Here is a 27516-nt window from a genome sequence, read left to right as displayed (position 1 = left end):
TCTGAAATTTTCTGTGCTCATCAGCTCCTCCGAACCTGCTTCATATGTAACTGAGTTTAAGACTTCTTTAAAAAAATCAAGCTCTGTTTCTGAAGATTTTCTTATTAAGAGGATGAGATATCCTGAATGAATGATACTTGCAATGTAAGTACTTTGCCATTATCCCAGTGAACTGACCTAAAAACAAAAATATCCCAACAGTCAGAATTAAAATGTTAACATTCAGAACTCCTAGAGAGTATAAATTATTTAACTCATTTTTGTATCCCGTTAGTACCTATATTACTGTGTTGAATACAGTTGATGCTCAGTAAATGGTTGTTAAGTTGAATTCCTGTATTCTTTAAACTGCATCATTTTAACAATGTAAGTAACAGATCTTTGTGACCCCGGAAAAACTGCTTTTCATTTCTTCTTCCATTACAAGAGGAAAATGTTACCCTGTCTCTAAGATTAATGAAGACATGTATGCAAAGTGCTTAAGGCAGCACCTGATACAGAAGGGGGTAATAAATGATAGTTACTATCATGATAGTCAATAACTATAATTATTGTTATTGTTACCAATATTGTTATTAATATAGTTATTATCACTATGGCATCAATAAATGATATGTACTCTCATTACTATTGTTAACATTTTAATTGTTATTATTACTCTTGTTGTTATTATGTTATTATTTTTACTCTGCTTAAGATTCTGTTCCATGTGCTGGAAAAACAAAGTATTGTCAAACATATTCCTTGCTTAAAAATATGCTAGGGCAAAATGATCTACATGTATAAAAAGATAAGTAAAGTTGCAAGGTAGGAGGGTTTCAGTCCCCAGCAGCATGCTACAACAAATTGACAACATTCTTGAAACAAGACCACAGACTTACTTCCTAGTATGAATTTTTTTAATTGCCTTGTGTCCAACTGCACCTCTAGCCAAACCTTTGTTTGCCTTTTCTTGCATTCTCTCTTCTTAGCCCCTTCCCTAAATCCTGCCCTCTGAAATCTCAATATGCCTGCTTCTTTTTCCCAGACTTGGACTAAAATTCCCTTCTTGGAAGATGATTTCTGAAGAGTAAGAGCCTGGTACTAGACTGCCCCTCAGTCTGAGTCAAGGATTCTCTGTATCTGTGTAGGGTCTTTCAGGCAGCCTGAGTAGGCATGCCACGAGCTGGTTCCATGAGCAAAGATAGTGAGACCCATAGGAGCTTGGAGAGAGAAGCCCAACCTGAGGACCAGAATGAGAGCTGGCTTCCTGGAGCAGGTAGGACTTGTATTGAGTTAAGAAAGGAAAGTCTAGAGAGGAGGGAAGGAAGACATACCAGGCAGAAGAGGTCCTGCGAGCAAAGCACTGAACTGATAATATGATATGAAACAAAATGTGGTCTCAGCAAGTTGGAGCTAAGAAGTTCTAAATAGATATTGTCAGAAGCAAGGTTAGAGTTAAGCAGGAATCAGACTAAGGTGTTTTGATGTTAAATTGTGTTTCAGGAATATGACATTCCAAAAACACATAATGGGCTTTGGCGTACAAGTACCCACTGTGTCAAGAGCAAAGTGCATTTTATTTGTTACCAATATTAAGTAGATAAGTGCACAGTGTATGTAGAATGGATGGGCAGCCAGTTGATGTTTGTGGAGAACTGGGAAGGAAGTTGAGTCTACTAGGAAGAACTCTAAGAATTTAAAGTTTCCATTAAATATCAAATTTGAAACACAGTATCTTAGGGTTCAAGATCATCCAGAACACGTTTATTTTAAAGGTCAAGAAGACAAGGTTTAGAGAGTTCTATGACTTGCCTAAAGTCTCACAGCCAGTTGGAAATGAAGCTTCAACCCAACAACACAAACCCTGCTCAAGTTTTAAGCTCTATAAATGACACCTTGATACCAAATCCCATATTTTCAATGTTGGTGTTGCAATTTAATTACAGACACAGACATTTTCTCCTAGCAAAAGTCACATCTATATGTTTAAATAATATAGATCTTTAATTCTTTTTTTAGTATTCATTTTCTTCCTTGTCAACCTCAAGTTGAAACTGAACTTAATAACACACACACAAAACTAAATTGTTCTCCTTTTGGAAACTTTCCATTGGGTAATAAGGCTACCATTTTTTAAATTTAACAAAATTATTACAATGTTCTCTTACTTAAAAATTACCATCAACAACCAGGGAAAACAGGATATAAATTTTAAAATGAGTATTTAGAAATTGCAACAATTCAATAATATTATTATTTAAATAGTGTCTTGTTAGTGTTTTACTTCAGTTGGTCAGCCTGATTACAATTTTAGTTTAAAGATGCAAATTTCTACCTACTCTGAAATAGCACTAACTCTAAAAACTAAAAAAAAAAAAAAAAACATGTCTATCCATATTAGAAAATTTTAAAATTCCAGGAGAAGGTGTGCTGCATCAAAAGGACATTTTGTCACTGCTCACGGCCCAAAATATCCTCTCATATTTTCTTAAATTTAGGTATCAGATATCTGACTTTTGCTCATGTGATTCCAGAAAGCTGTCTGACCACTCCAGTTCTACTCAGCACCCCTCTGTGCAGACCTCTGATGCCAAATGACCTTGTTCAACCACTAGAAGAATCCCCAACCGCGCCTCTTCAGCTGCCTTCCACTACTGATGGATGGTGCCTCCGCACATGACTAAGTCATAAACGGTCCAGGTAGGATAGGCATTTAAACTCAATGCACAGGTTGATAGCTTCAGCATTACCTTACAAACAACTAAGGGACTCCTTGGAAAGACAGTTGTCCTTCCGTAAGGTGAACTTGCCCTTTATATTAAGGACATTTAGTACAGGGAAGCAACAAATTTTTCTTTGGTGCCTCAAGTGGTTTTCTGAGGTATAATTTAAGTCTTATTTTGCTTATTAAGACAGTTCTGAAGTTAAGCAGCGAATATTCATCTCCTTACATTGATAACTATACTAAAGATATGTGATATTCATCATTCATTTCAGAGTGTTCTGGTTTGCTTAATATTAACTCTAAGTGGTGACCATCTCAGGAATTTGAATACTAACCTAAAGAAAAAAAGTTGGAGCTCATGCCTAGCAAGAATTTCTGTAATATGAAATTTCACCATTATTGACAAAGTTCTCTTTGGGAAGGGCAGGCCTCACAATACGAAACATGAAAATGCCCCCCAAAGAGTCATAAAATTCACACATGTTATTTATGTATTTCCAACTAATGTTAACATTTTTTAAACCAAATTTTACTCTAAATTTGAGAGGTTGTTTGATCCTAAAAATCTGTCTGCATTAGTGTTGGGGCTTTTAATGCTTCACATTTTATTACTTCCAGTGTCTTTTAGATAATTAATCTTGGTATCTATTTGTTGTTTGGAATAAATGGCAGAATCCTAGCAAATGGTGGACAGCTCATAAATAAAAGATAGGGGCTGTGTAAGCTGTAAGGAAATTAGAACTTGATAAAGAAAAAAGAATTATTTTTCCCTTAAAGGATAATGGTTTTCATTAATTCCAAAGGTCAAGTGTAAAAAAATAGTCCCTCTCCTTCATTACTGAGATTCATCATCCTGACATTATTTACTAGAGGTACAGTTCATGAACTCATAGGAGGCCCCATGATGTTGGGTTCTGCTATCATACTTTTGACTATTGCTTAATTATATCATGAGGCAAAAATATATTAAATCTTGGGCACCGAGCTTTGTCACTTTGTTTCAGTGATTTTCCAGTTCAACCACTGCTAATAAAAACAGTTACCATTTATTTTGTGCTATTTGCCAGATATTATCCCAAGTTTTTATTATACATGCATTGTAAAATATCTCAGTCATTAAAGCACACTGAAATAATGAAGCAAATATGTGTGCAACCACTAGCCATTTAAACAAATAGAAACATTTTATATTTAGAAAAATCAGTAACATATTATAGATAGGGCTAAAGCATACTATGCATAGCATCCCAACCAATTATCTGTCCTCCTCTGCCTACAGAGGTTAGCGAACATCCCAAAGTTGAAGCATATTTTTTGCACCTGTCTTTACACATATTTTCTCTAAATGAAATCTAATAAAGATTTATATAACATTAAAATGAGAACAAATGATACCATATTATAAAATGGTATCCCTTCCCCTGAATATTTTATTTTTGAAATCTATCTATTTTAATACATGTAGATCTATTATTTATTTATATAGTGTTTATTGTATAAATAAGCCATAGGTCATTCTCCCATTTACCTTCTGATGGATATTCATGATTTCTTTTATTTTTAGGCTATAACATTCAATATTTAATTGAATGTAAGTGTAAGATCTTCTCTAAGGTGGGTTTTAAAGTGAAATTGCTGGGATTTAGGACATGAATATATTCAACTTTACAGACATTGCCAAGTTGTTCTTTAAAGTGGTTATACCAATTTATGCTCCCACCAGCAGTATAGGAGTGCTTCTCATAACCTTACTTTCTCACTGACAATTGCCTTTGTTGCTTCTTCCAATTTGTTGCCCATCTGATGGGTATGAAGTGCTATTTCTGTTATTTTAATTCATAAATCCCTTATGATGAGTAAGGCTGAGCACCTCTTCCATGTGTATTAGCCATCCATGTCTCTTTCTAATGATTCATTTTTTTCTATTGGGCTGTTCATCTTTTTAAGAATGATCTCTAGGAGTTCTTTTTTATATATATACTTTAAGTTCTGGGGTACATGTGCAGAACGTGCAGGTTTGTTACATAGGTATACACGTGCCATGGTTGTTTGCTGCACACATCAACCCGAAATCTACATTAAGTATTTCTCGTAATGCTATCCCTCCCCAGCCCCACACCCCCCAACAAGACCCCGTGTGTGATGTTCCCCTCCCTGTGTCCATGTGTTCTCATTGTTCAACTCCCACTTATTAGTGAGAACATGTGGTCTTTGGTTTTCTGTTCTTGTGTTAGTTTGGTGGGAATGATGTTTTCCACATCTACAACCATCTGATCTTTGGCAAACCTGACAAAAACAAGCAATAGGGAAAGGATTCCCTATTTAATAAATGGTGTCAGGAAAATTGGCTAGCCATATGCAGTAAGCTGAAACTGGATCCCTTCCTTACACCTTATACAAAAATTAACTCAAGGTGGATTAAAGACTTAAATGTAAGACCTAAAACCATAAAAACCCTAGAAGAACACCTAGGTAATACCATTCAGGACATAGGCATGGGCAAAGACTTCATGACTAAAACACCAAAAGCAATGGCAACAAAAGCCAAAATAAACAAATGGGATCCGATTAAACTAAAGAGCTTCTGCACAGCAAAATAAACTATCATCACAATGAACAGGCAACCTACAGAATGGGAGAACATTTTTGCAATCTATCCATCTGACAGAGGGCTAATATCCAAAATCAAGAAGTTCTTCAAATATTACATAATTTTTTGCCAGTTATGTACATTACAAAGAATATCTTCCAGCTTGTGTCTTGTCCTTTTACCTTGTTTATGACATTTTTAGGCATATTAAATTTCTATGGCATTAAAATGTTAATATAATTTAAAGTATCAATATTTTCTTTTACAGGTTGCACTTTTTATGTCCTAGTTAAGTAAATTCTTATACAAGTTTGTTTTTAAGTTTTAAGGTCATGCTTTTCACACTTAGACTTTTAATCTGTCTGAAATTTGTTTTTGTGTAACCATTTATTACATCCTTTAGCAATTATTTCTAACAGCACATCTGTGATATACCAAGTTCTTTTTTACATGTGTCTATTTATAAGTTATTTACTTATCTATATTGTTCTATTTGTCTATCTATGTTCTAATACCACACTTTTAATTCTTATAGCTTTGTAGCAAATAGAGCAACACTCATCTTTTTCTTCTTCAAAATCATTCTAGTTATACTAGATATGTGGACTAATTTGTGGGGAAATTGGCATCCTCATGACATTAACACTTCCCATTCATGAACATTTTATATCTCTCCATTTATTAGATCCCATAATCCTTCAGTAAACATTTATCATCTATCCTGAGGAATTTTGATAAGGTTGATGATGTATTCCTGGTATAATGAAATGGAGACACTAACAGAGAAACCTGATGATCACAGTAGAGAGAAAGCCTGTCATGTGTCCACCACAGTTAGACGCCCAGCTCTCCTAGAAAATCTCTATGTGACCCATCCAGTCTCTCCAGGACAGAGCATGGGCTGGCCTTTCTGAGAGCTGCCTGCTAACCAGTAGTTTACCATTTCAAACAATAAAAAATGGAAACAGTTTGCTATTTAAAACAATCCAGGCTTTTTCTTTCTCCTTCCTCTTTTCTCTTTCTCTTATTTAAATCTCTTTTGCCTTTCTGAGATGAAATTAATTATTGGTTCCATAGGCTTCATGTGTACACAAGTAAATAATGTGGTCTTAATTAACTTTATATCTTTGAGTTATTCATTAATACTCCATTTTGTACCTCTTTCAGACTTCAGTTTTCATAGTTTTGTTACTACTGTAAGCGGTATCTTTCTAAAATTATATTTCTCCAATATATTTTTTCCATTTTTCATTAAATAGCTCTATATTGCAAAATGGAGATATTTATTGTCTACCTCAGGTTGTTCTAAGAAATACATATACACCCCTTAGTAAAGTGCCTGGTGCATATCCGGCCTTCCCCAGCTTCCTTTTTCCTTTCCATAAAAATGTAGAAATGATTTAGAGTATTAGTTTAGAATACAAAGTAAAATCAGAAAACGTGAAGTTATATGAAATATTTATGTGCGAAACTTAAAGCGTTTTTTATGTATATAGTTCATTACTGGTAAAGACATAATACATTAGGTAAGTCTTGTAAAATACAGGCAAATAATAACACTTAAAAACCCCACAGGGTAACAGATTTTACAAACTATGTAGGATGTTCTGATTTTTTCTTTGTAATATCATATAACTCAAAGTAGCAAATGTGCTATAAACCAAATCTATGCTTCTTGTCTCAATGCATTTGCCCAAGGTAGAATTTTGGTAGCCAACTCAAGTTATAGTTGTGAGTATCCCCAGAAAACAAAGATTAAGTTGGAATGACTTACCTTTTTTAAACATCTGACCCCTCCAAAATCACTGCACTGTTCTCCTTTGCATAAAACTAGTTAAGAAAAAATATAATGGTCACTAATCAATAAAGCTTTACGAAGTTATAGGCAATTTAGAGCATGTGTATATTTGCAATTAAATGTTAGTTCATTCTTCTCTTTATTCCACAAACAGTTATGGAAGAAGCAATTAGATCACATTTGTTCCTAAACATTCTGTCAGGAATGTGCTGAATGAATTCAGGTGGGAAGATGCTAATGAAAGAGTGAGTCATTCTTCAGTGATTCAAATGCTCCTGACACATTGTTACTTTCCTTGTATTTATGTCCACTAAATATTCTAAAATAGTAGCCAGTTTAGAAATATAATTAAGCAAATTAAATTATCTTCAGGTACTAGCACTTCTATTCTAACATTTCATTTCCATTGACAGGAGTGGGGAGGAGGTTGGTGAGCCCCTCAAGAATACATGGAAATAGTTATATTCCATTTTACTTGAGTAAGTATGTATTGGTTGAGTGAATATTTCAGTTCGTAGAAACAATACTGCCCCACACCAGTTAACCGCCTTGCAGCCAACCAATGGAGAAAATATAATTTACTTTAAAGCAGAATCATTTTCAGTCAATTGCATTTTTTATTTCAGTTGAGTTTCAGCAAATTAATGACTTGCCCTAAAAAACAAACTCTTTACACACTGTGATTAAAGGTAGGCATTTCTGAAGATCTCCTCGTGAAAGCTCACCTCCATTCCACAAAAGACACCTCTATTTTACCAGTCATTCAAAGGAACACTCAACCCCCTCAACTGGCATAAATATTTAAGTAACTTCTCTTTTATACCAAGGTACAATCATGGCTTCAATAACCACTGTGTTTACCACAAAGCTAAAGGCAAATGAAGTGAGCACTAATTACACACAGAAGAAACCTCATTCTTTAATGAATTTTGTTAATTATCATCCTGTTTTTGTAGCCAGCTCACAATCAAAATCAACATGATCTGTTTCTTGACTATTTCAATAATGAATAAAAGCCTTTGACAAACATCTTATTTCTTCTCTGCAAACAATGCAAATTATATACATGCAGAATTTCAGGCAATGATTGGAAGTTTAGCTGCCTGCTGTGGCTTCTAGAAAAAAGGCTCACGTAAATAGCGTCTCAAAGTGCAGAGAATGAAATTAGCCCTCTAAGAGGAAGCTAGCTAGAAAGTTTTTCTAATGCAATGAAAAGTTAATTCACTCCAATAGGCCCTCGTTGAGAAGGGGTTGAGAAAGTGTCACTGAAAGGTCAAAATGACCACTTATTTTGGTCAAAATAAATTATGTTTTTAGGTGAAAGAGTGCCACACATAAGGCAGGCTGTTCTGGTTTTCAAAAATTATTTACATTTTTGAAATAAATTTTTTCTGGAAGAATTTTTAGTAAAGGGTGTGAGAGAAGAAAAGTTAAAGCCCTTAGAAGAGAATAGCAATACTTTCACCTGGAGTGAGACATAGTGTTTCCTAGAGTTAATGCTACTTCTGTCCAAAATGCTGTGTGCTGCGGATACATTTGTTACTTTCACAACTATCAATTTCCAGTTGGCAAACATCCCTGAATTTACATTACTTATGATAAACCTATATACTGGCTTGAAGAGACCTCATGACAGATAATCCCAAATATTTTTTTTATCACCTCATTAAAAACCGAAGTCATTCATACCATTTTAACAAGAACGCTTTGCATTTAGAAGGATGTTCACATTTATAAGGCCCTTTTCATGCATCTTCTGTGATGGAATTCTCACAGTGTTTTCAATATAAAATGTTAACAACAAGGCAATAGAGGATAGGCACGGTGGGTTTTCTCACCATGACTATTCTCTATTCATTTGTGATTAAACCCTCAACACAAATGAGCATTTATCACAAGCAAGTGCTGGGCTAAATCCTAGGGACCTGAGAATCAACAGAGATCCTGTCTTCAAGGAGCAGAACTGCTAATCTGGTAGGGGAGGTTTGGGATACTAGGGAAGACATACTTAAAATCAGATAGGTGTGTACAAACAGAGTATGCTGCTCAACTATTTTTCATCTCTCAACCACTTGCTTTTGTCAAGTGATTCTTGTGACCTATACGAGGAAGATTTCTTGTTGATTCTCTCCTTCTGCTGAAGAGCCTCCTCCCAATAAGACAGAAACTCATAAATAAGGGGCACGAAAGGGAATTCCACCTTTCTGGTTACTAATACGAGTAGCAACTCATGTCTGAACTCTTCCCCTAGACAAACAGAGATTATGGCGACTCATCTTCCAATGTTGATTTAGGAAATAAAGTTACACTTTCAAAGTTTTCTATCTGTGGGCCAAATGAAGCTCTCACTTATGGAGACACGCCTTCCACAGAAATTGTTAGAACTTCACACACTTATTGGGAGACTGAAGTAGCTTCTGGTAGTTGAGAAGCTTTGAAGTTTTCTTTGTTTCCCCTCTTTTTCTTGTAAAACTCCAGCTTTGTGGAGTGACTACTCGTGTTGGTAGGTAATTCCTCTTTCAGATAAAACAGGTAAAATGCCTCTACCCACTCAATTACTATGAGTAAGCTAATTATAATTATTAAAAGGTGATTACAAATTACCTTTGAGGAAATTCAACAGCATGTAGAGTTTTCATTTTAATGGAAATCAATGTAATACTAGGTAGTAACAATAATGTTTATGACACCCTTTGATGCTTATCAAGTGACAAAAATTGGTTTCAGTAGAACTACTGTGACAATTCCATTATGTCCATAATTAGTTCATATTATTCAATTTCCTTTACAGCAAAAATGATATAATAATTAGACTTGTTTATGAAGTTTTCATGTAGTACCTACACAGCAGCACTTACCAGGACTTTGCATAAATCAAACTCAATATGAGCTAACATATTTTGGATTTCACATAACAGCAAATGGGACAAAATTAAGATATAATTGCAAGACGTTCATAAGAAGGAAAACTAAAACTTAGTGACAACGTGTAGGTCCATAGTAGATCACAAAGAAAGCTGTAAACAAACAAGGAAAATGTTTACATTACATATGCAGAGGCAAGCTCTGCATATTCAGGTTTACTGAGAAGAAAAACCCAATATATGAACCACATGACAATGTATTATAGTACCATTGGGCGCCTCCACCGCCATTCCTGCTCATACCCGGCCATACGCTTTGAGAAAGATGTGAATGCCCACACCAAAAACATGTAAATGACAAAAACAATAAGAAGTGGCTTGTGAATGGTGGTGAAGAGAACCAATTTACTCAGTGTCTGAAAGAGAAGCACAGCACGTGACACAATATGCAAAAGATATGCTCTTGACAGAGGGCAGTCAGGAGGTCGGGCACAGAAGGTAGAAATAAAGTCACTTGTATGTTTGTTTTGAGGGTATTCTAAGACGTTATTTTCTGCGATCCCACCCTTTTATGTTGGATAAGAAACCCACTGGCTTATATACACGGCATCCTCTAATTCCAATATGAATACTTCTAGGAACACAAGGTCATCACTATACAGAACCACATTTAGAACTTTCACAAGTTATCTGTCCAATTCTCACGAAGAAGTCCAAATTACAAACCACAGTTTGATTTGCAAGCTGTCTCTTGACATCTCCAGTCAACTATACTATTGCTTTCATTTAAGAGCTCATTTTCTAGACTTTTTTCCCCTAAAACCACCACTAGAGAAACAAACTTTCATAAAACAAGTATCACTATCACTTTGAAGTAAGAATTTCTAAAAAGAAGCCAGAATTGGAAGATAGTAGAATTTCCACTGACCCGTAAAACAATCTGGACTTTACTTATAAATCTCCTTTTTGCTTTACTCATTTAAATTATTACCATTTTATGTTCAGACGCGCTGGCAAAACATCAGTATTTTAATGTGAATCCTCCACATGCAGCCCCAAACAAACTTTAACGCTTGAGTATAATGTTTAAATCTCACCAGACCCAGGAAAAGCCAGAAAGTTGCCCTACACAGTCTGTCCACTGTGCTATCACTTTGCCTCCCCCTCCTCTCACAGACACGAGAAAATACCATCCAAACCTCTTCAGATTTGCTAAAAACCACCACCACAAGTCAGAATCAGCCACGGAACCTCAGTGTTTTCTGTGAATAAGTAGAAGAAGCGACACTGTACCGAGTCTTCAGTTTTGTGACCATTCAAGAGGTCAGACAGGAAATCTTCATGGAGGCTCTCTCTTCGAATCAGTGTAAATTCCCGCAGGAAAACAGCCCCTTGGCTTTGGTCTCCGCATACCTAGAGAGATAAGGTAGCTGAATTAAGCCTTCAGACAGAGCCTGGAGGGACTGGGCACTGTGCGATTAGTTGTAGAAAGCTCTTGGATTCATTTCAAGTCTGATTAGAGCAATCAAAAACAATGTATGCAAATACATACTAATGCAAGAACCACTAGAACATTCTGGCATGTGGCTCCTCCAATGGATGCCAGGAACGTCCCCTGCTAAATTGATGCCTCTTAACTGATGGTTGTACAATCTCAAAATCCAGTGACTATAGGTTATCTCTGTGGCCAGGTCCAATATGGTCAGGCTCCTAAACTCACTCTATTGGGCTATCCATGCATCTGAACTCAAATGTGTCTTGGACCCACAGGGATCTATCCTTAGTCCAATAAATCCCAGCACCTAAATGGGTCCCCATGTCCTGTTAAATATTTATCATGTAAGAAAAGCCTGCCTTGAGCCCAGAACTGACTTCCTGGGCTATTCAAGTGCTTTAGAACCAGATGTACTTTAGCTGCTCCGGAAGGAAGTATTGGAGAACTTTCATCTAGAGCTTATCACATTCCAGGTTCTTTACAAAGGTTATCTTGTGACAGCCCCAGAAGGTGTCTGTTATCAGCCACACTTTACAAATTAGGAACTAAAGGCACAAAGGGTTTCAGGAATTTGTCAAGTTAGTAAGTGCTGAAATCAGCATTCAAATACAGCATTCAAAAACCCTCATCTTTTCATTGTATCATTTGGCTACTGAGCTATTCAAGCCTCCTCTGGTGAGAGGCAAATTGTTAAGTAACTCCTATACATTCAAGGTATAATCAATTCACCCAGGCCTCCTCCTACCTCTCTATGCCTCAGTTTACTCACCATACAACAGGAATAACAATGTTGCATTGTTGAGAAAACAGGAAATGACATGTAAAATGCTTAGTCTGATGCCTTTCATATAGTAAGCTTTCAGTAAATAGCAGCCATTATTATTATCAAAAGCACATTCTGCCCAAGAAACAAGTAAAAATCTAAGGTTCTAGTACATGAAGTTCTTTAATCATATTTATAATATTTATAATGAACATAGTATATCACATTGCCTTTTTAACTGTCATACATTTTGAATTTCATACCTTTTTATGGTATTGCTAATATCAGTAATGATTATGTGGATGTTTATATTAATTTATACCTTCTTGAAAATAATGCATAATAAATTAGTCATTTTAAACCCTATGTCTTTTGGAAAGGGGTGTACTCTTCCATAACATATATAATGGCATCTCATCAAGATACTTAATCCATCAAATACTTTTATATGACACCAAGACAAAAAGTCTTAATTAAACTTAAAATTCTGTTGTTATACAGTATAGTCAATATGACTGATGGTGCCCCAGCACCTATACACTCTGGTGTCACACACACTTGCTTTACATGGCCAAAAGGACTGCAGATGTAATTAAGACTACTAATTAGGGTTAGTAACCTGGTTTATCCAGGTAGGCCCAATGTAATCATATGAGTATGTAAAAACAAAGCTTTCTCCAGGCTGAGGGAGAAGAGGAAGTCAGCGATGTGGCAGAGGGGGATACCAAGGAGATTTCAAGTGTAATGAGGACTTGACTTGCCACTGCTGGCTTGAAGATGGGAGGGGCAGGGGCATGCAGGACGCATGAGAAGGAAGCTTGAAAGAGGACCCCGGTCCTAGATAAGAACTGTTATCTTCAGCCAACATTTTGATTTTAACCCAATAAGACACTGACCAGAGAATCCAACCATACCTTGCCAGACTTCTGACCTACAGAAATTGTAAGATAATACTTTTATGCTGTTTTAAGTCTTTAAATGTGTGGCAATTTGTTATGGCAGCAATAGAAAACTAATACAATCCCTGAAACTCAGGGCACAATGAGGTTATCTTGTTTCTTCTTCTACATTGAATTTCGTAAGAACTAACAAATACTAAACGAATAGTGGTATAACTTACAAAAACTGATTCATGGAAATGTAGCCTTCTAGCTAACCTAAATTACTCCTGCTATGTTTAAAATTAATTTTCTCTTAGCTCTTCCCCTATCAAGAACAATCATTCCTTCAGTCCACAGTTAAAAATACTCCAAAGCCTGTCTTGACCATGCGTAATTCCCCTGCTCAGAAGCCTTCCCCACTTCTTGCTGGGTGCATTCAAAATTCATGGACTTGCTATTCAGGTCTACTCACAGCTCTTCAAGCTCTAGGTAAGGAATGGCTGCACTTATGCAATTGTCTTTTTCAGAAAGATCAAGAACTGGGTTTACAGTAATCCAGAATTGATGTGTTCTAATTTTGGTGTTTTTTGAAAGGACTAATGTATGTTGATTCCTGTTGAATCCCATATTTTATGAATCATTTCTTCAAAAATCCAAGGCTATTTTGAATTCTAACTCAATTATCCAAAATGGAGATCACTTTTAATCACTCGATGCCAATTCTTAAAAGCTAAAATTTGAAAAGAAGACTTAATGAACTTAGACGCATTTTCTTTGTGAAAACTTCTGTGCCTACAAAAAAGTTTTTTTTGTTAAACCAATTAAACAGACAAAAATGACTCAAATATCCTCCAAAAGAGGCAGTGAGATGTCAAATATAAAGACTGAACACTCACTAATGCTAATAATGAAGAATAAACAGCAAACATTTTGTCCATTTATACTTTAAGTTTTAATTATAACTGTGTATTTGTTTAAGAAACAATGTCTGCCTGCTTGTATTTCCCAAGAAATGCTTACGTTTTATAAGTCTCATAATACATATCAAGATGTTCAATTTATTCAATACTTTTACATAATATCAAGGCAGAAATTCTGAACTAAACCTAAAATTCTATTTAATCCTGGCCAGGCATGGTGGCTTATGCCTATAATCCCAGCACTTTGAGAGGCTGAGGCAGGAGGAATGCTTGAGCTCAGGAATTCCAGACCAGCCCTGGGCAACTAGTGAGACCTTGTCTCTACCAAAAAAAAAAAAATTAGCCAGGTACGGTGGTGTGCGCAGGTAGTCCCAGCTACTCGGGAGGATGAAGTGGGAGGATCGCTTGAGCCTGGCAGAGAGAGGCTATAGTGAGCCATGACTGTGCCACTATACTCTGGCCTGGGCAACGGAGCTAGACCTTTCTCAAAAAAAAAAATTAAAAAAAAAAAAATTAAAAAAAAGAAATGAGGAAAATTGTATTTCCCATGCTCAGACCAGGATTCCCAATTTGGGGATTGGAAAATATGGTTACTTTACATTTGATATGTTAAAACACACCTTGCATTTTTAAAGTACTTAGCATACGATAAAAATGCATTAAAACTGGCACCCCATTGCATCTTATGGTTCAGTGGTGTTAGTTTTGCAGTGGGAAAACAGAAGTATGAGAAGCGGAGAAATTGTATGTATGGCCAATGGCTATGTTAGGATTAGGAGCCAGAAAGTCTCTCTTAAAAACTTAAATCTCTTCTGGATTCAACCCCCATTATTCACTCACAGGAATAGGGTAAGGAACACCTTCTTGTCCCATAGGATTCCCAGACTCATAAGGATAGTTCTCCAGGACATACGAAGACTGCCTAGAATTTGTGTCCTGTGATGAAGATTGCTTCTCCTTATTGCAGTGTGATTTCCCACTTCAAACAGTGACTCCTCTTTCTGATTCTTGGCACACCAAAGCATTCCTCAGAGAACCAACCTGGGAATACAGAAACACCAGCTTCCAGAATAGAACTGCATTAGACCCAGGAAGTCATGGAAGCAATCTGTTGTTGTAGAACAGATTCTCTTCAATGGGACTGATTGATCAATCATCTAGAGATGTTTCAGAGGGACATAGGTAAATATAAGAAATTAGGGAGTCATCAAATAACTTTCTATTCTCTACTTCATTAAGGGGAAAATGAGGTAAAGGTAGTTTAAAAATAAAAACAAAAGTCACTGAATAACAAGAATCTTTTGCATTTGGCTTTGGGATGCAGTCAGAAACTCAAACTATGTCTGCAATATACATTTTATTTTCTACTTCACACTCACTTGGTTCATAACCTGGCACTAACCATTCTCTTGACTGACTGATTTTCAGTGGCTCTAGAGAATACTGATTAGTATTCTGACTCATCAGCTCACAATTAACATGTTTGGTGTAAAAGATAAAAATTTCCCCTCAAATTTTCCTACTTCTAACAAGTTTACTCTATGAGCTGTGACTGAAATTTGGAAAGTTAAAATACAGAGCAACTGCTTTGTCTTTTGGAACCTCTGCCATCATTAAAGAAGAGCCATAATTGCTATAAAAATTGTAATGTTTATGAAGGGAGTTGATTATGACTAGAAATTCCACACAGCTATAAGATTCTTATAACTCCGGGAGGGGCAGCCATTTACTTCTAGGCTAGGAGGAAGAGCTATGGAAATAACTCAAGTTTAAACACACAAACATGCCCTCAAATGATCAGTTTATTGTTCTTCTTTCTTCATTTAGTTTCTCTGTGAAAACTGAATCATAGCCAAGCTCATGTCTCGTGGGTAGGACTTAGGTTTCAACATTACTTAGGAAGTGTAGTGCTGAAAACCACACTGTTAAAAAATTTTTTCCTACCAAAAGGACCCTGTAAAATATGTTATGCCTATATTTTGATTCATAGTTTACTGAGAATTAAGATAGTAAAGCTACACATTCTCAGTAGATCAGAATAATAATGTAAACAATCTAAGTAACTGGCCACTGTGTTATTTGAAGGTACACCTATATTTAAATACCAGTGGATACTGAAATGTTTGATGTCAAGGTTTTGAGTTCTTGCTTGGCACAAGTAGAACATGCAAATGTTTATTGGATAAATAGCTGAATAGAAACATTTATTGGAGCCAAAACAATCTAGCTCCAGTTTTGAGGATCACTGCTAAGTATTAGGAGGAAATGATAACTTACATGATCCAAAGAGCCCAAATCCAGTCTTGCCATCCATATCATTACTACCTAATCATGAAAACTGAAGTGTCACAGAGATCAACAGAAGGAAGGAAAATCTGGTTCCAGTGTGAAAGTATAATTAACCTCTGGTTGGAAGGACATCCATGCAAAGGGCTAAAATACTGATATCCTAAGTCAGAAATGGGCATACTGCCAAATGAAATTGTACCTAAATTTTAGAAATAGATTCTAAATAAAAATAAAAACAGATCTATTCAACTTTATCATAAAGATGCCAAATGGTCTGTCATTTGGTAACAAATTGAGTTTACCAGATTTCAGTAAATTTCACTTGTGATAAACAAGGGTCCCTGTTTTTGAAAGGGAATTAATACTTTGACAGCTTGCTCCTGGTAGGACTATTCTAATGAGCTTAAATGTCAAGGCAGGGATGGGATCAAGTCCACCCTCAGTGGGCCTCTTTCCATTAATCCAAAAAATCTTCATTCCTGACTGGAACATTCAAACGTAGCAAGATAGGGAAATGACTGAACAGTAATTCGATTGTAAAGGATTAGAAAAAAATCATGAGCATACACCTCTACTAAAAAATTTGCTCATTACAATGTACGAGGAGAAATACTCTGGAGGTTGATAAGAATATGTACCAAAATAACGATATTCACAATATCTCCAAACTCATATTTGCCAATCAGAAGAGGCTCAATCAGCTTATCATGCATGAGTATCAACAACCCCTATCTGCATGCACTCAAACTCACCCAAACCTCCAGCCAGCTCTGCAATGACCCGGCCATTTATACAGAGAGCAGGAGGGCATTGTCACTGAATAAACTGCTTTCAGTGTTGAAAGGGTCCACCTTCTGTTTATCTCTGTAAGTATTTTTGGTCGTTGTGTTGATGGGTGACTAAATGTTTTTAGACAGAAACTCTGCAATGACAATACACCTATCCACACACACTGCTGTATCAGGCTTGTCTAGGGGAAGAAAAAGATTCTTGAAGTAGCTTCAGGTGTTCCCAGCTAATGGCTGCCAACTCTGCAAGCTGATTAGCAGTGTTACACTCCCTGAAGGAAAGGCTAAATATGATCCCCAAAAAGCTCGTGGGGGGGTGCTAATAAAAGCATTCTTATAACTGTATTTAACCCATTGACATTTATATACCTGGTGTTTGGAGCTTAAAAACATTTCAGTGTTCTGTTTGTTCTTCTACCAACTTTAATTACCATTTCTAAGGATTGTAAAGATAATTGCTAAAAGGTTAGAGCTGAAAGAAGTGAGATGGAACATGCTGGTCCAGAAGTTCAGCTGGGCCTCATAATTCTTGGTACAGATGTTCCTGCTTAGTTCAGGTCTGATTTAGGGAAACAGCCATAATATGGTTTGAGGCAAGGTGACCAGATGTAGCTGAATTTAAAGATCTGTCCCAGAATGTCAATGAAAAGAAACTCTGTTACCCTAGCAAAATAGCCTTTATGGAGGGAACAAACTTATGTTTAAAGACATACCTACTTTATCATTAAAGTAGATAGATATCTACAACTTGACAAGACAGGATTCTAAAAAGAAAACAAAATTTAAGAACTATTAATAAAACTATCAAACATAAATCCCACAAACAATTTTGTAAAGCTTATTCTCACAGAGCAGTGTATAAAGAAAAACTAGCAAAAGGAATTTTATCAGAGAGCATGCACTGTGTATAATGTGGGATTGATCTATGGACAAGCTATGGCATTTCTCCAACTTGTTATGAACACAGACACTGAAATGAAAATGTTAAGAAGACATTCAGCAACCATCTTCACCAAGCTGACTTTTTGGATGAGGGGGACAACACCTTCCTAGATGTAGGGCAGAGAAAACATGGGTTTTGAGACATCTTCCTTGACATATATAAGATGATAAAACAGCCCAACAAAAAAGGCAGCACCTTTCCCAAAACATAAAGCCAATTATCTTATTCCTTACTGTCCCCAAACATTTAAAAAGATATTATATCGCTTTCCTTTCATGAGGGGAACAGGATTCTGTTTCCAAAGAGTTCTAAATACACTCTGCTTCAGAAAGCATTGCTGATAACAGCTATGATTCATATCCACACTTAGACAATAAAATAACACACAAAACATGAAAGTTAGACTCTTCTGTACTCCACTCCTAGGTGGATGGGCACACCTTTGTCACATCTTCTAATGACAAGTCAAAATAGACATGGTCTTCAAAGTGTGTGTGTGTGTGTGTGTTTATGTCTGTGCTTTAAATCTTACATGTAAAATACTCATTCAATGCCAAGAATTAAAAGAGAGAGTTGAACAGTTAACTGGAGGAAAATGTTAGGATGAAAAAAAGGAAGAAGAACATAAAAATGTCTACATACACATGCAGGGGTAGAAATCAACCTTTCTGGATTGTACACTTGGCAAATGTTTATATTGGTCAACATCATTATCTAGGCTTATCTAAAGTGAGTTGCTTAGGAGTTGGAAGTCAGGATACCACCCATACTTTAAATCAAGTTGAAGATAAATTGGCAAAGGAGCTTCTCTCTTCACCCCTGCTTAGTTTACATTGGCTCCTTTCGTGGCCATAAAGATGAACCATCCAGATCTCCTGCCACAGAGGAGTCTGTTATCTTAACCAACAGATGGCCCTAGATGCTGTATTCTGAACCCACCTCATTGTTTGCAATGAGGCCATGATTTCTGAGGGCTGTTCCAATGACTGAGCATAGCAGAGATACTACAGCAGGTTCATTCTTGAGAGAGGCAGAGCTCTCTGAGGATGGATTCCTCTCAAAGACTCCCCAGTCTGGCCGAAACTTTCTTAGCACTAGGCTGCAGTCTGAGACTCATCCTCCTCAACCCTCTGTCTTCCCTCTCTCCACAGAAGACAGGCATGCATTCTGTCTGATGCACTGCAATCTGATAGCTCTTCCAGCATCCTTTGACCCCTCACCTTTTTTCCCAATAAATCTCTTGTATTCCTAATCCTATCTTGGCAGGACAAAATTCTAGGAGGACCTAAATTCATAGCATCTCTTCTTTTGACCCAAGTACTATTGGACTAGACCTAATGTTTGCAATTTGCCATCCCTATCTGTATCAAAACAGGCCACCCAGTCTCCATGATGCTAAGGAAATGGTGGTAACTCCGTTAGGGCTCCTCTCTTCTCTCTCTCCAGTGACATCTCAGTTAATGCTCTACAGAAGGGTAGTCCAATCTTTTGGCTTCTCTATGCCACATTGGAAGAAGAATTGTCTTGAGGCATACATAAAATACATTAGCACAAATGATAACTGATGATATTTTAAAAATCACATAATATCTCATAGTTTTAAGAAAGTTTACAAATTTGTGTTGGGTCACATTCAAAGTTGTCCAGGACCACATGAGGCCCACGGGCCACAGGTTGGACAAGCTTGCTGTACAGTGTTTTGAAATAAAGATCAGAACTAGTGGGTGACAGACATCATCCTCACCCAGACTGGCTCCAATTCACTACCATTCTAGCATTCCTCTTCATCCTAGCACTAAAATGCAGATGTATTTCAGATCCTCACTATATCCAGTTAGTGCAATGACTTTAATTTCATGCAAAGTCAGAGTAGCAAATTAAATCATTTCATGGGCAAGCTAACTCATATTGTTTCATAAACCCTAAAGTTTCTCTTATTACTGGCTAGAAGTCTCATCAGTATATGTGAGTATGTCAAAGGAAAAAAAATAGAAGAAAATAATTTGAACCCATACAGATTTATTTCCCCTTCAAAAACAAAATGTTCAAGGCACAACTCTACAGATAGTGCTTTGACATTATAAGTAGTGTAATTCTGCTATCCATGACTCACCACCTCCATCACCACCCCCCAGCACCCCCACAATACACTCCATGGCCTTGTCTCCGAAAAATGTAAACACACAAAACCAAGAGAAATGTATATCAGTATTTAAATTGTATATGTAACTTAAAGAATTTCAAATATTTACTCAGTATCTCAAGAAAATGCCTAAGAAAGGGGGAGGTTTCTACTTAATGCATAGCAAGCATTCTACAATGTCCACTCTTTTCTTCCCACCCATTTCTGTCATTCTTGATGTACTTCACACAAATGGCAACTAGTTCTTCAAAAAAAATTTTTTTCTCTCTCAACTACTAAGTTATTTTTGAAATTCAGCCTATGTATTCCTTGGGGGAAGAGAATCAGAATGCTGAATATATTTATGTATTATTATTTTGTCATTGGTTTATATTAATAATATGTTGTTCCTGTTAAGGAAGCATAATATTTGTATGGACAGGAAAGCACTGCACAGGCACATATGTGTATATGTGAAGCAGCCAAGCAGAGAGGCTAGGTGGAATAGGAAATGTTCTAAAACTCTTCAGAGAGACTCAGATGTTCCAGTGTCCCAGCTGAACCCAGCCTCTGACTGTGCCTACGGAACCACCAGATACGTGACTGAACCATCCTGAACATTCTATCCAACTAAGCTCTCCAAAGAGTGCAGCCCCAGTGGATGCCACAAGGAGCAGAAGAATCATTCAGTTGAACTCAGTCAACTCATAAATTATGGGACATAATGATAATATTGTTTTAAACCACTAAGTTTGGGTTGGTTTATTACATAACAATAGGTCAATGGAACACCATGGTAGCATATGTTGAAGGCGGAAAGGAAAAATTCATCTTCATTGCCAAGTTTGCTTTCAGAAGCACAAAAAAGGGGGTGATTTTCTTACGAGGTTATCCTTATTTGTTGAAAAATGGGATTTTAATATCGTGATAGGTGCTGATCTTCAGCTGACACCAAGGAAGAAAAACAGTCTTTTAGCAGGTCCCTGTGCTTTTGTATCTGATGCTATAAATCTCAAAATTGCCTGCTGCCAGAATTTCCCTGTATGCCTCACTACTTTTGCCTTTAGGGTAGAAAACATTAAAGCCGTGTAATGATATTTCCATCTTAAGGGATGGTGTCATTCTTCACATCTCCTTCCTCAGTATAAGTGCCTATGGCTTTCTGTAAGTACTAGGTGGCTGGAAAAATTTTAGTATCATACTTTACTATTCTCTTGTTTGCCATGTTATTCTATACATGTTTTGGTAGCTGTGAAATGACATAAAGTGATTACTTCTTTATGTAATTCTAAGCGTAATGACTTTATTCCTCATTCTGCATTTTAAAAGTCATCAGAGTCACTGCCTTTCATACATCCTTCAGAAGAAATGAGTTCAGGGCACTGCCAGGGGCTTCAGTCCTCACCCATTCTTCCCTGCATTGAACCAACTACCTTTCAGCCTTAAAATGTGACCAAGAGGCTTTAAGCTCCACAGATTAGGACTACTGCTACCATGCTCACCACTCTATTTTGAAAGCCTAGCAGTGCCTGGTACAGAATTGAGTTCTAGAAATATATGAGTGGTAAATTAATGAAGGCTTTAAAAAAATCAGTTATTAATTTTATAAATTTTAGAATTAGAGGCTTAAAAATCATCTAATCTAGCTCCTTCTGGAGCCCAGAGAGAAGTAGACCAACTTTCCCAAGAGCATATATCTAATAAGGGTCAGAGTACAGACTAAAATAGATTTCTTGATGCCAGTCATGTCCTTTTCCACTCCATGGTTCCCTATTCCCTGTTTGGGTTGTCTCTTCAAAGAGTTGGCAAGTATAGGATGTGGATGACGTGGATCATAGCTGACTGCAAGCACAATGAATCAACAGTGAAATGTGGTTAATGTAAATGTGAGCTGCTATTAAAAATACAGTGTAGGAAACAAAATATATGACAGCTTTTTTTCTACTTCATGCTGAGTAGATCATAAACACTGTTAGGGAGTTAATTTCTAGATGCCAAACTTTAAGAAGGACAGTGGCCAAACCAACAATTTATAAAGAAAGAAAACATGACTGTGGTTATCTGGAAAGCATTTGACAATCCGTGGGATTAAGCAAGGGCATTTTGCCTAAGAAGAGGAGAAGTGAGAATATGTGAGAGCTGTCTTCAAGTACTTCTAAGATAGTGTCGATTTACTGGCCTCTGTCCTACCCACTACCTTGATTTCTTTTTTGCATTCTTACTCTTTACATTCTGACTTCTGTCATCACTACTCCACTCTCTCCAAGCTCACCAAGGCTCGTCTTCCACCCACTGGCCCTCAATCATCACCCTCTTATGATCATATCCTCCTTCTTGAAAATCTCTCCCCCTTGTTTTCTATAGTAACTGAGAATGATCCTAACTCACTGGCCATTCCTTTGATTTCTCATTTGGGGGCTCCTCCTGGGCCTCCAACCCAATAAACTAACCATAGATGATCCCAGGGTTCTGCCAACGGGTATCTTTTCTTCTATTGTTTCTTGACTGCACTTCTTTTAAGCTCTCAGTGAGTCAACCATCTCTTTTAGTCAGATGATTCCCAAACCCATGCACGGAACCATGACTCTTATGTGGTGTGTCCATACTTCCTGCATTCATATATTGAACTTTGTAGTGCCCTGTGCCTGGAATGCCCTCCCTCCTATCTCCTTATACTAAAATCTCATCAATCCTTAAAGGCTGCTGCTTCTATGCATCCTCCAAGCACCTACAATCTCCCCTCCACAGAATCCACAGAGTTCCTGTTCTTGTAGCAAGATGTGAAGTCACAGGACCTGGGTGGAAGTCCTGGCTCACCACCTCCCTGCTGTGTGCTTTGAGTAAATTACTGAAACTGAATCTTAGGCCCTTCATGTGTAAGTGAGGAAGAACAATAATACTTATCTTACAGAATAGTGGTGATAATCATGAAAAGTGATTTGTAAACTATAAAGTGCTATACAGAGTTTGGTAGTACACACCACAGATTTTTTTACAGTATGAGCTAGCAGAGCATGTCCACTCAAATTAATTAGTATTTCCACCTTGATTGACTCACTTGGCTGACAAAGCATGTGGACATTCCAATGTAAACAAGACTCGCAAGGGGATACAGGACATTTATGTCATAATTTATTGAGATATGACTCCCGGCACCTCATTTTTAAACAACAACAAAAAAGCACAGCATATTATTACTTATCTGATGGCGTGTGTTTTCATCTCTCTTGTGGCTATTTGGGAACTCGTCTTACCTTTCTTACTATGTTATAAAGATACCAAGGCCGGGGCCCTAACCTACTGATCATGCTGCAAGGCCAAGAACAAGCATCTTAAAGTTAGGATGTCTACGTATTTGTTGAATTGAATGAAAATAAATTTGGCACATCTCATTCATCAAAGTGGAATTCAGCTCCTTATCTTGATAAAAATAACCATTTCAAATAATCAAATACAGTATACTGAACATGGAGTTGGCTACTTAGTAGGTAATGAAAACCTTGGCACCGAGGCATTCACACAGGAGCTGAAGAAGAAATTTAGATGAATTCTGTGAGTCTTTCCAACTCTGAGAAACTGTGAATTAGCTAAAATTATTGCTAGTATGTCCACTGTTACTTCCCACGTCCTCTATAATAGTAGATATAGAATAGATGTTCAGTAATTGCTGGTGACATTGACTCCCCCCACATTACAGTTGTGTAAAGGTTTTTTGTTTGCTCTTAGCATCTTTGGAGCACTGTCTAGTTTTTAGGCACCGAAATAACAGCCTCATTGACCATGCATTAAGGTCACAGATGATGGATAATTCAAACACATTTAGATCTGTTTATTCATTAAATAGACGGACTAGGTAACACAGAAGCTACCATAACACATTTTCCAGAATCAAGAGTCTGAGTTGAATGGTTTTAAATGTTGCCCACATCCACTGCACTTCCTGGTTAGCTTCTTTCTTCATTCTCCACCAGGGATCCCATTTCTACTAGCCCCCTCCTTTCCTTCTATGCATATGTCATTGTCTCTTATTTCACAGAAAAAATTTAAGTCCTTTAGATTTGAATACCCTAAAATCACTGCCTCCCCAAACTTCCATGCCCCTGCATCATGCTTCCTTCAGTCTCTCATAGGTTAACTTGTCTTTTCTGCTGATTAAGGCAAATCTCTTCCATCTGCACTCTGAATTCCATCCACTGCTGTCCCCAAAGGAATGTCATTCCATTATTTATTACTCTCCCCCCTCCTCTATAATGTCACTCTTTCCCTCCCATTGACTCTTCTCTATGCTCATCTCTTCATATCTTCATATTTAAGACAAAATGAGAGAAAGCAAGAGCAAGCCTCTTCTCCACATTATGTTCCTGTTCCTAGTAGTCAAAGGTTTTCCTTCCTTCCACAGCCACATTTCTAGAAAGAAGTCTTCACTATACTTCATGACTCCACAAACTCAGCAAACAGAAACTCTGACTTTCGATGTCATTATCCAGCTAAAATTTCCCTGGCTAAAATTATCAATATCTTCCTAGATACCAAACCTAATAGGCATTTTCCAGTCTTCATTTTACATGCATGAATTGTGACCAGTAGGCCATCCCTTTTGCTTGAAACTATCTTCTTTCCTTTCCATGACACCATACCCTTCAGACTGTCTTCCATCTTCCCCATAGTTTGGTATTCCTCTGCCCATCCTTTAAAGGCTGATGTTCTCTGGTGCTCCATCCTTATACCACTAGTATCTTATTCTACCAATTATTCCTGGAAATCTTTTTCATAACCATGGAAATAGACAGCACTGATACAATGACAACTTTAAAATATATGTACCTTTATTTCAAATTCCAGACACCTACACACCCAATTGCCTATTAAGCATTTTTAAACACATGTCTCCCAGGCACCTCTAACTGGATAATTCAAATTGAATTTATTTCTCATCCAGACTTTCCAAATGTGTTCTTGCTTCTACAAACTCTGTCCATACTGGTACCACATCCTCCCAGGTAATCCAAGCCAGAAACTGTAACTCTGCCTATAAACTGTCTTTTCTTTTCCCTCTACATTAAATAAATTGCTATATCCTAGCCCTGCTGCCTCCTGAATATCTTTTCTACTTGACTGCTCCATCTGTAGATTTGGTCAGCCCTCTCCTAGACCACCAGAGAATTCTTCTTGATAGTCTCTCTGTTTCTAATCTTATCCTTTCCGCAATCCATCACATTGTTGCTTAAGTGAGCTTTCTAAAAAAACAATGCCAATCACATCTCTCTGGCATGACATGCATCAACAACTCTTCACTTCTACATGCAGTGTTTCTCAGATTTTGATGTACATATGTCAATGGAGAATCTCATTATATTATTAATTCTCACTCAGGAGGTCTGGGTTAGGGCCTGAGATGATGCATTTCTAACACACTCCCTGGTGACGTGATGCTGTGCTCCAGAAATCACTTTAGTAGCAAGTGGTACTAAATTGTACCACTCTTGTGCAATTATCTAGATTGTAACCTTAACCTCCTTTTAAGGGCCCCCAAAGTCTTTTCTCTTGGGTCTCCATTTATCCCTATAGACTCTTCTCCAACCATTTTTCCTTCTTTGCTCTTAATGCTCTAGCAACATTGGATGGCTTATGACCTTCTAAACCCATCATGATCATCTGCTCCTCTATGGCTTTATATTTTCAGTTTCATCTGACTTGCCTGCCCAACTATAAAAGTCTATCAGTTTATATGTACTCTACACTATTTTGGCAAGTCTGACTCCTTGCCAGATGATGAGCTCATTAAGAAGGGTCTGGTTCATCTCCCAGTTTCTAGCCCTAGCAGAGTATCCTGGTCCAGAGGAGCTACTCTCCAAAGTTTGTGGAATTGATACTCAATCTGTTCCTCTACTGCATAAGCCACTTAAAAATTCCCAGTGTTCCATAAACACTTTCTATTGGAGAGCCTGCTGGCAAATAATCATAAACAAAATTTTAATGAGATAAGTCTAGAAAATTTTTCCTTTTAGAGGTTAAAACAAAAACACTAAAGTGGGAGTAGATAAGGAAAGGGTCTAAAATGTTAACATGCATTACATATAGAGTTAGATCCTATCTTATATTTAATCAACTAGAATTTAGGCAAATTTAACACTAATAAAAATATTTACATGTTTTTCAAATTGCTTCACCAAACTCTTTTTGTTTAAATGTGCCCCTGAGTATATTACCAAATGCGTAAAATGTGTCACCCATTACAAAATGGATAATGAAGGATTAGCTAATGAGTCATTTGAAGGACCTGCTTATTAATTTTTATAGCTTCATTGCCTGGAACCCAATCATCAACTGTTATCAATATCCTGGGAGAAGTGGAAAAATAAAATAAAAATATCTTTATTTATTATAGGTAAGATTCTCTAGAACTTTATAATTTGCTCATTCTTGTACTTCCTAGAATACATGGATGCTTCCAACATTTTACTCACTCTTCACAGAGGTTGCAAATTTTAATTATATTTTTGCAGATTCCCATTTGACTTGACTTTAGTATCTGATCTTGACTTTTTAAGAGACATTTCTGTTTTATAGTTACCAAATAAATTCCTCTACTCTGTTAATCATCTGCTTTTTTTTTTTTTTTTTTTTTTTGGCTGTCACTGAAGTGTAGGTGACTGAATGTTAAACAAACATTCTTTTTCAAACTCAAACTGAAAATAGGATGTTCCATTTGTTTATACTATGTAGACATGAAAAAATGTGAGCTTTTTTCCCTTCAGTTCCAAAAAGCCCACTCCCTTCTCTTCTAAAACTCTATTTTTTTAAATCTAAAAGTTTGTCAGGTTTTTGTTGTGGAAACATTACTATGTTTCTAGGGTTTTAAAATCTTCTTTACATCGATGAAGCAGATTTGTTCATTCCAACAAATATTTATGTAGCTTCTACTACATTATAAGAGATGTGTCAGGTGCTGGGGGGTGCTGAACATGTTGAGCGTGTTTCCATGCTCTTACAGTCTAGTAGAAGAGATAATGGCAAGTAACAACTTCCTAAAATGCCAAAAAGAAGCTGGTATCTGTAATATGGATATAAAAGCCTCATGTTGTGCAACTATAGAGGAGAGTGGAATACACTGTTCTTGCAAAATATAATGACATGTGCTCTGAGAATTGTAAATCACCTATGTTCATTTTCATGCCTACTTATGTGGATCCCTGAAGCTCAATCAATGGAATGGAACAGTCTCTAGATAACAGTTTCTACAGTTGCCTTGGTCTTTTGGAACAAAAGAATGGGTCAGTCAACTAATAGCAATTGAGCCTCCATTCTGTGTACAAGGCTCTATGGAAAGTCCTATTCCACTTAGTTGATGGCAGT

The 27516-nt window shown here is 36.8% G+C and overlaps 1 protein-coding gene across 3 annotated transcripts in view; it reads right to left on the bottom strand.

Moving 5' to 3' along the window:
• The window catches only part of LOC105489066 (ADAMTS like 1), a 950014-nt gene that overhangs the window by 694498 nt on the left and 228000 nt on the right, over positions 1 to 27516 (bottom strand). For all 3 annotated transcript variants that reach the window (XM_011753701.3, XM_011753699.3, XM_011753700.3), the window contains exon 2: positions 11253 to 11372. In XM_011753701.3, coding sequence (XP_011752003.2) covers positions 11253 to 11372 — 120 coding nt within the window. The remainder of the gene's footprint in view (positions 1 to 11252; positions 11373 to 27516) is intronic.

This window comes from Macaca nemestrina, chromosome 14 (assembly GCF_043159975.1).
Source record: "Macaca nemestrina isolate mMacNem1 chromosome 14, mMacNem.hap1, whole genome shotgun sequence".
In the NCBI taxonomy this organism is placed as follows: domain Eukaryota; kingdom Metazoa; phylum Chordata; class Mammalia; order Primates; family Cercopithecidae; genus Macaca; species Macaca nemestrina.
Note: the sequence above shows the minus strand (reverse complement) of the source record. Positions and strands in the feature narration are given on the sequence as shown.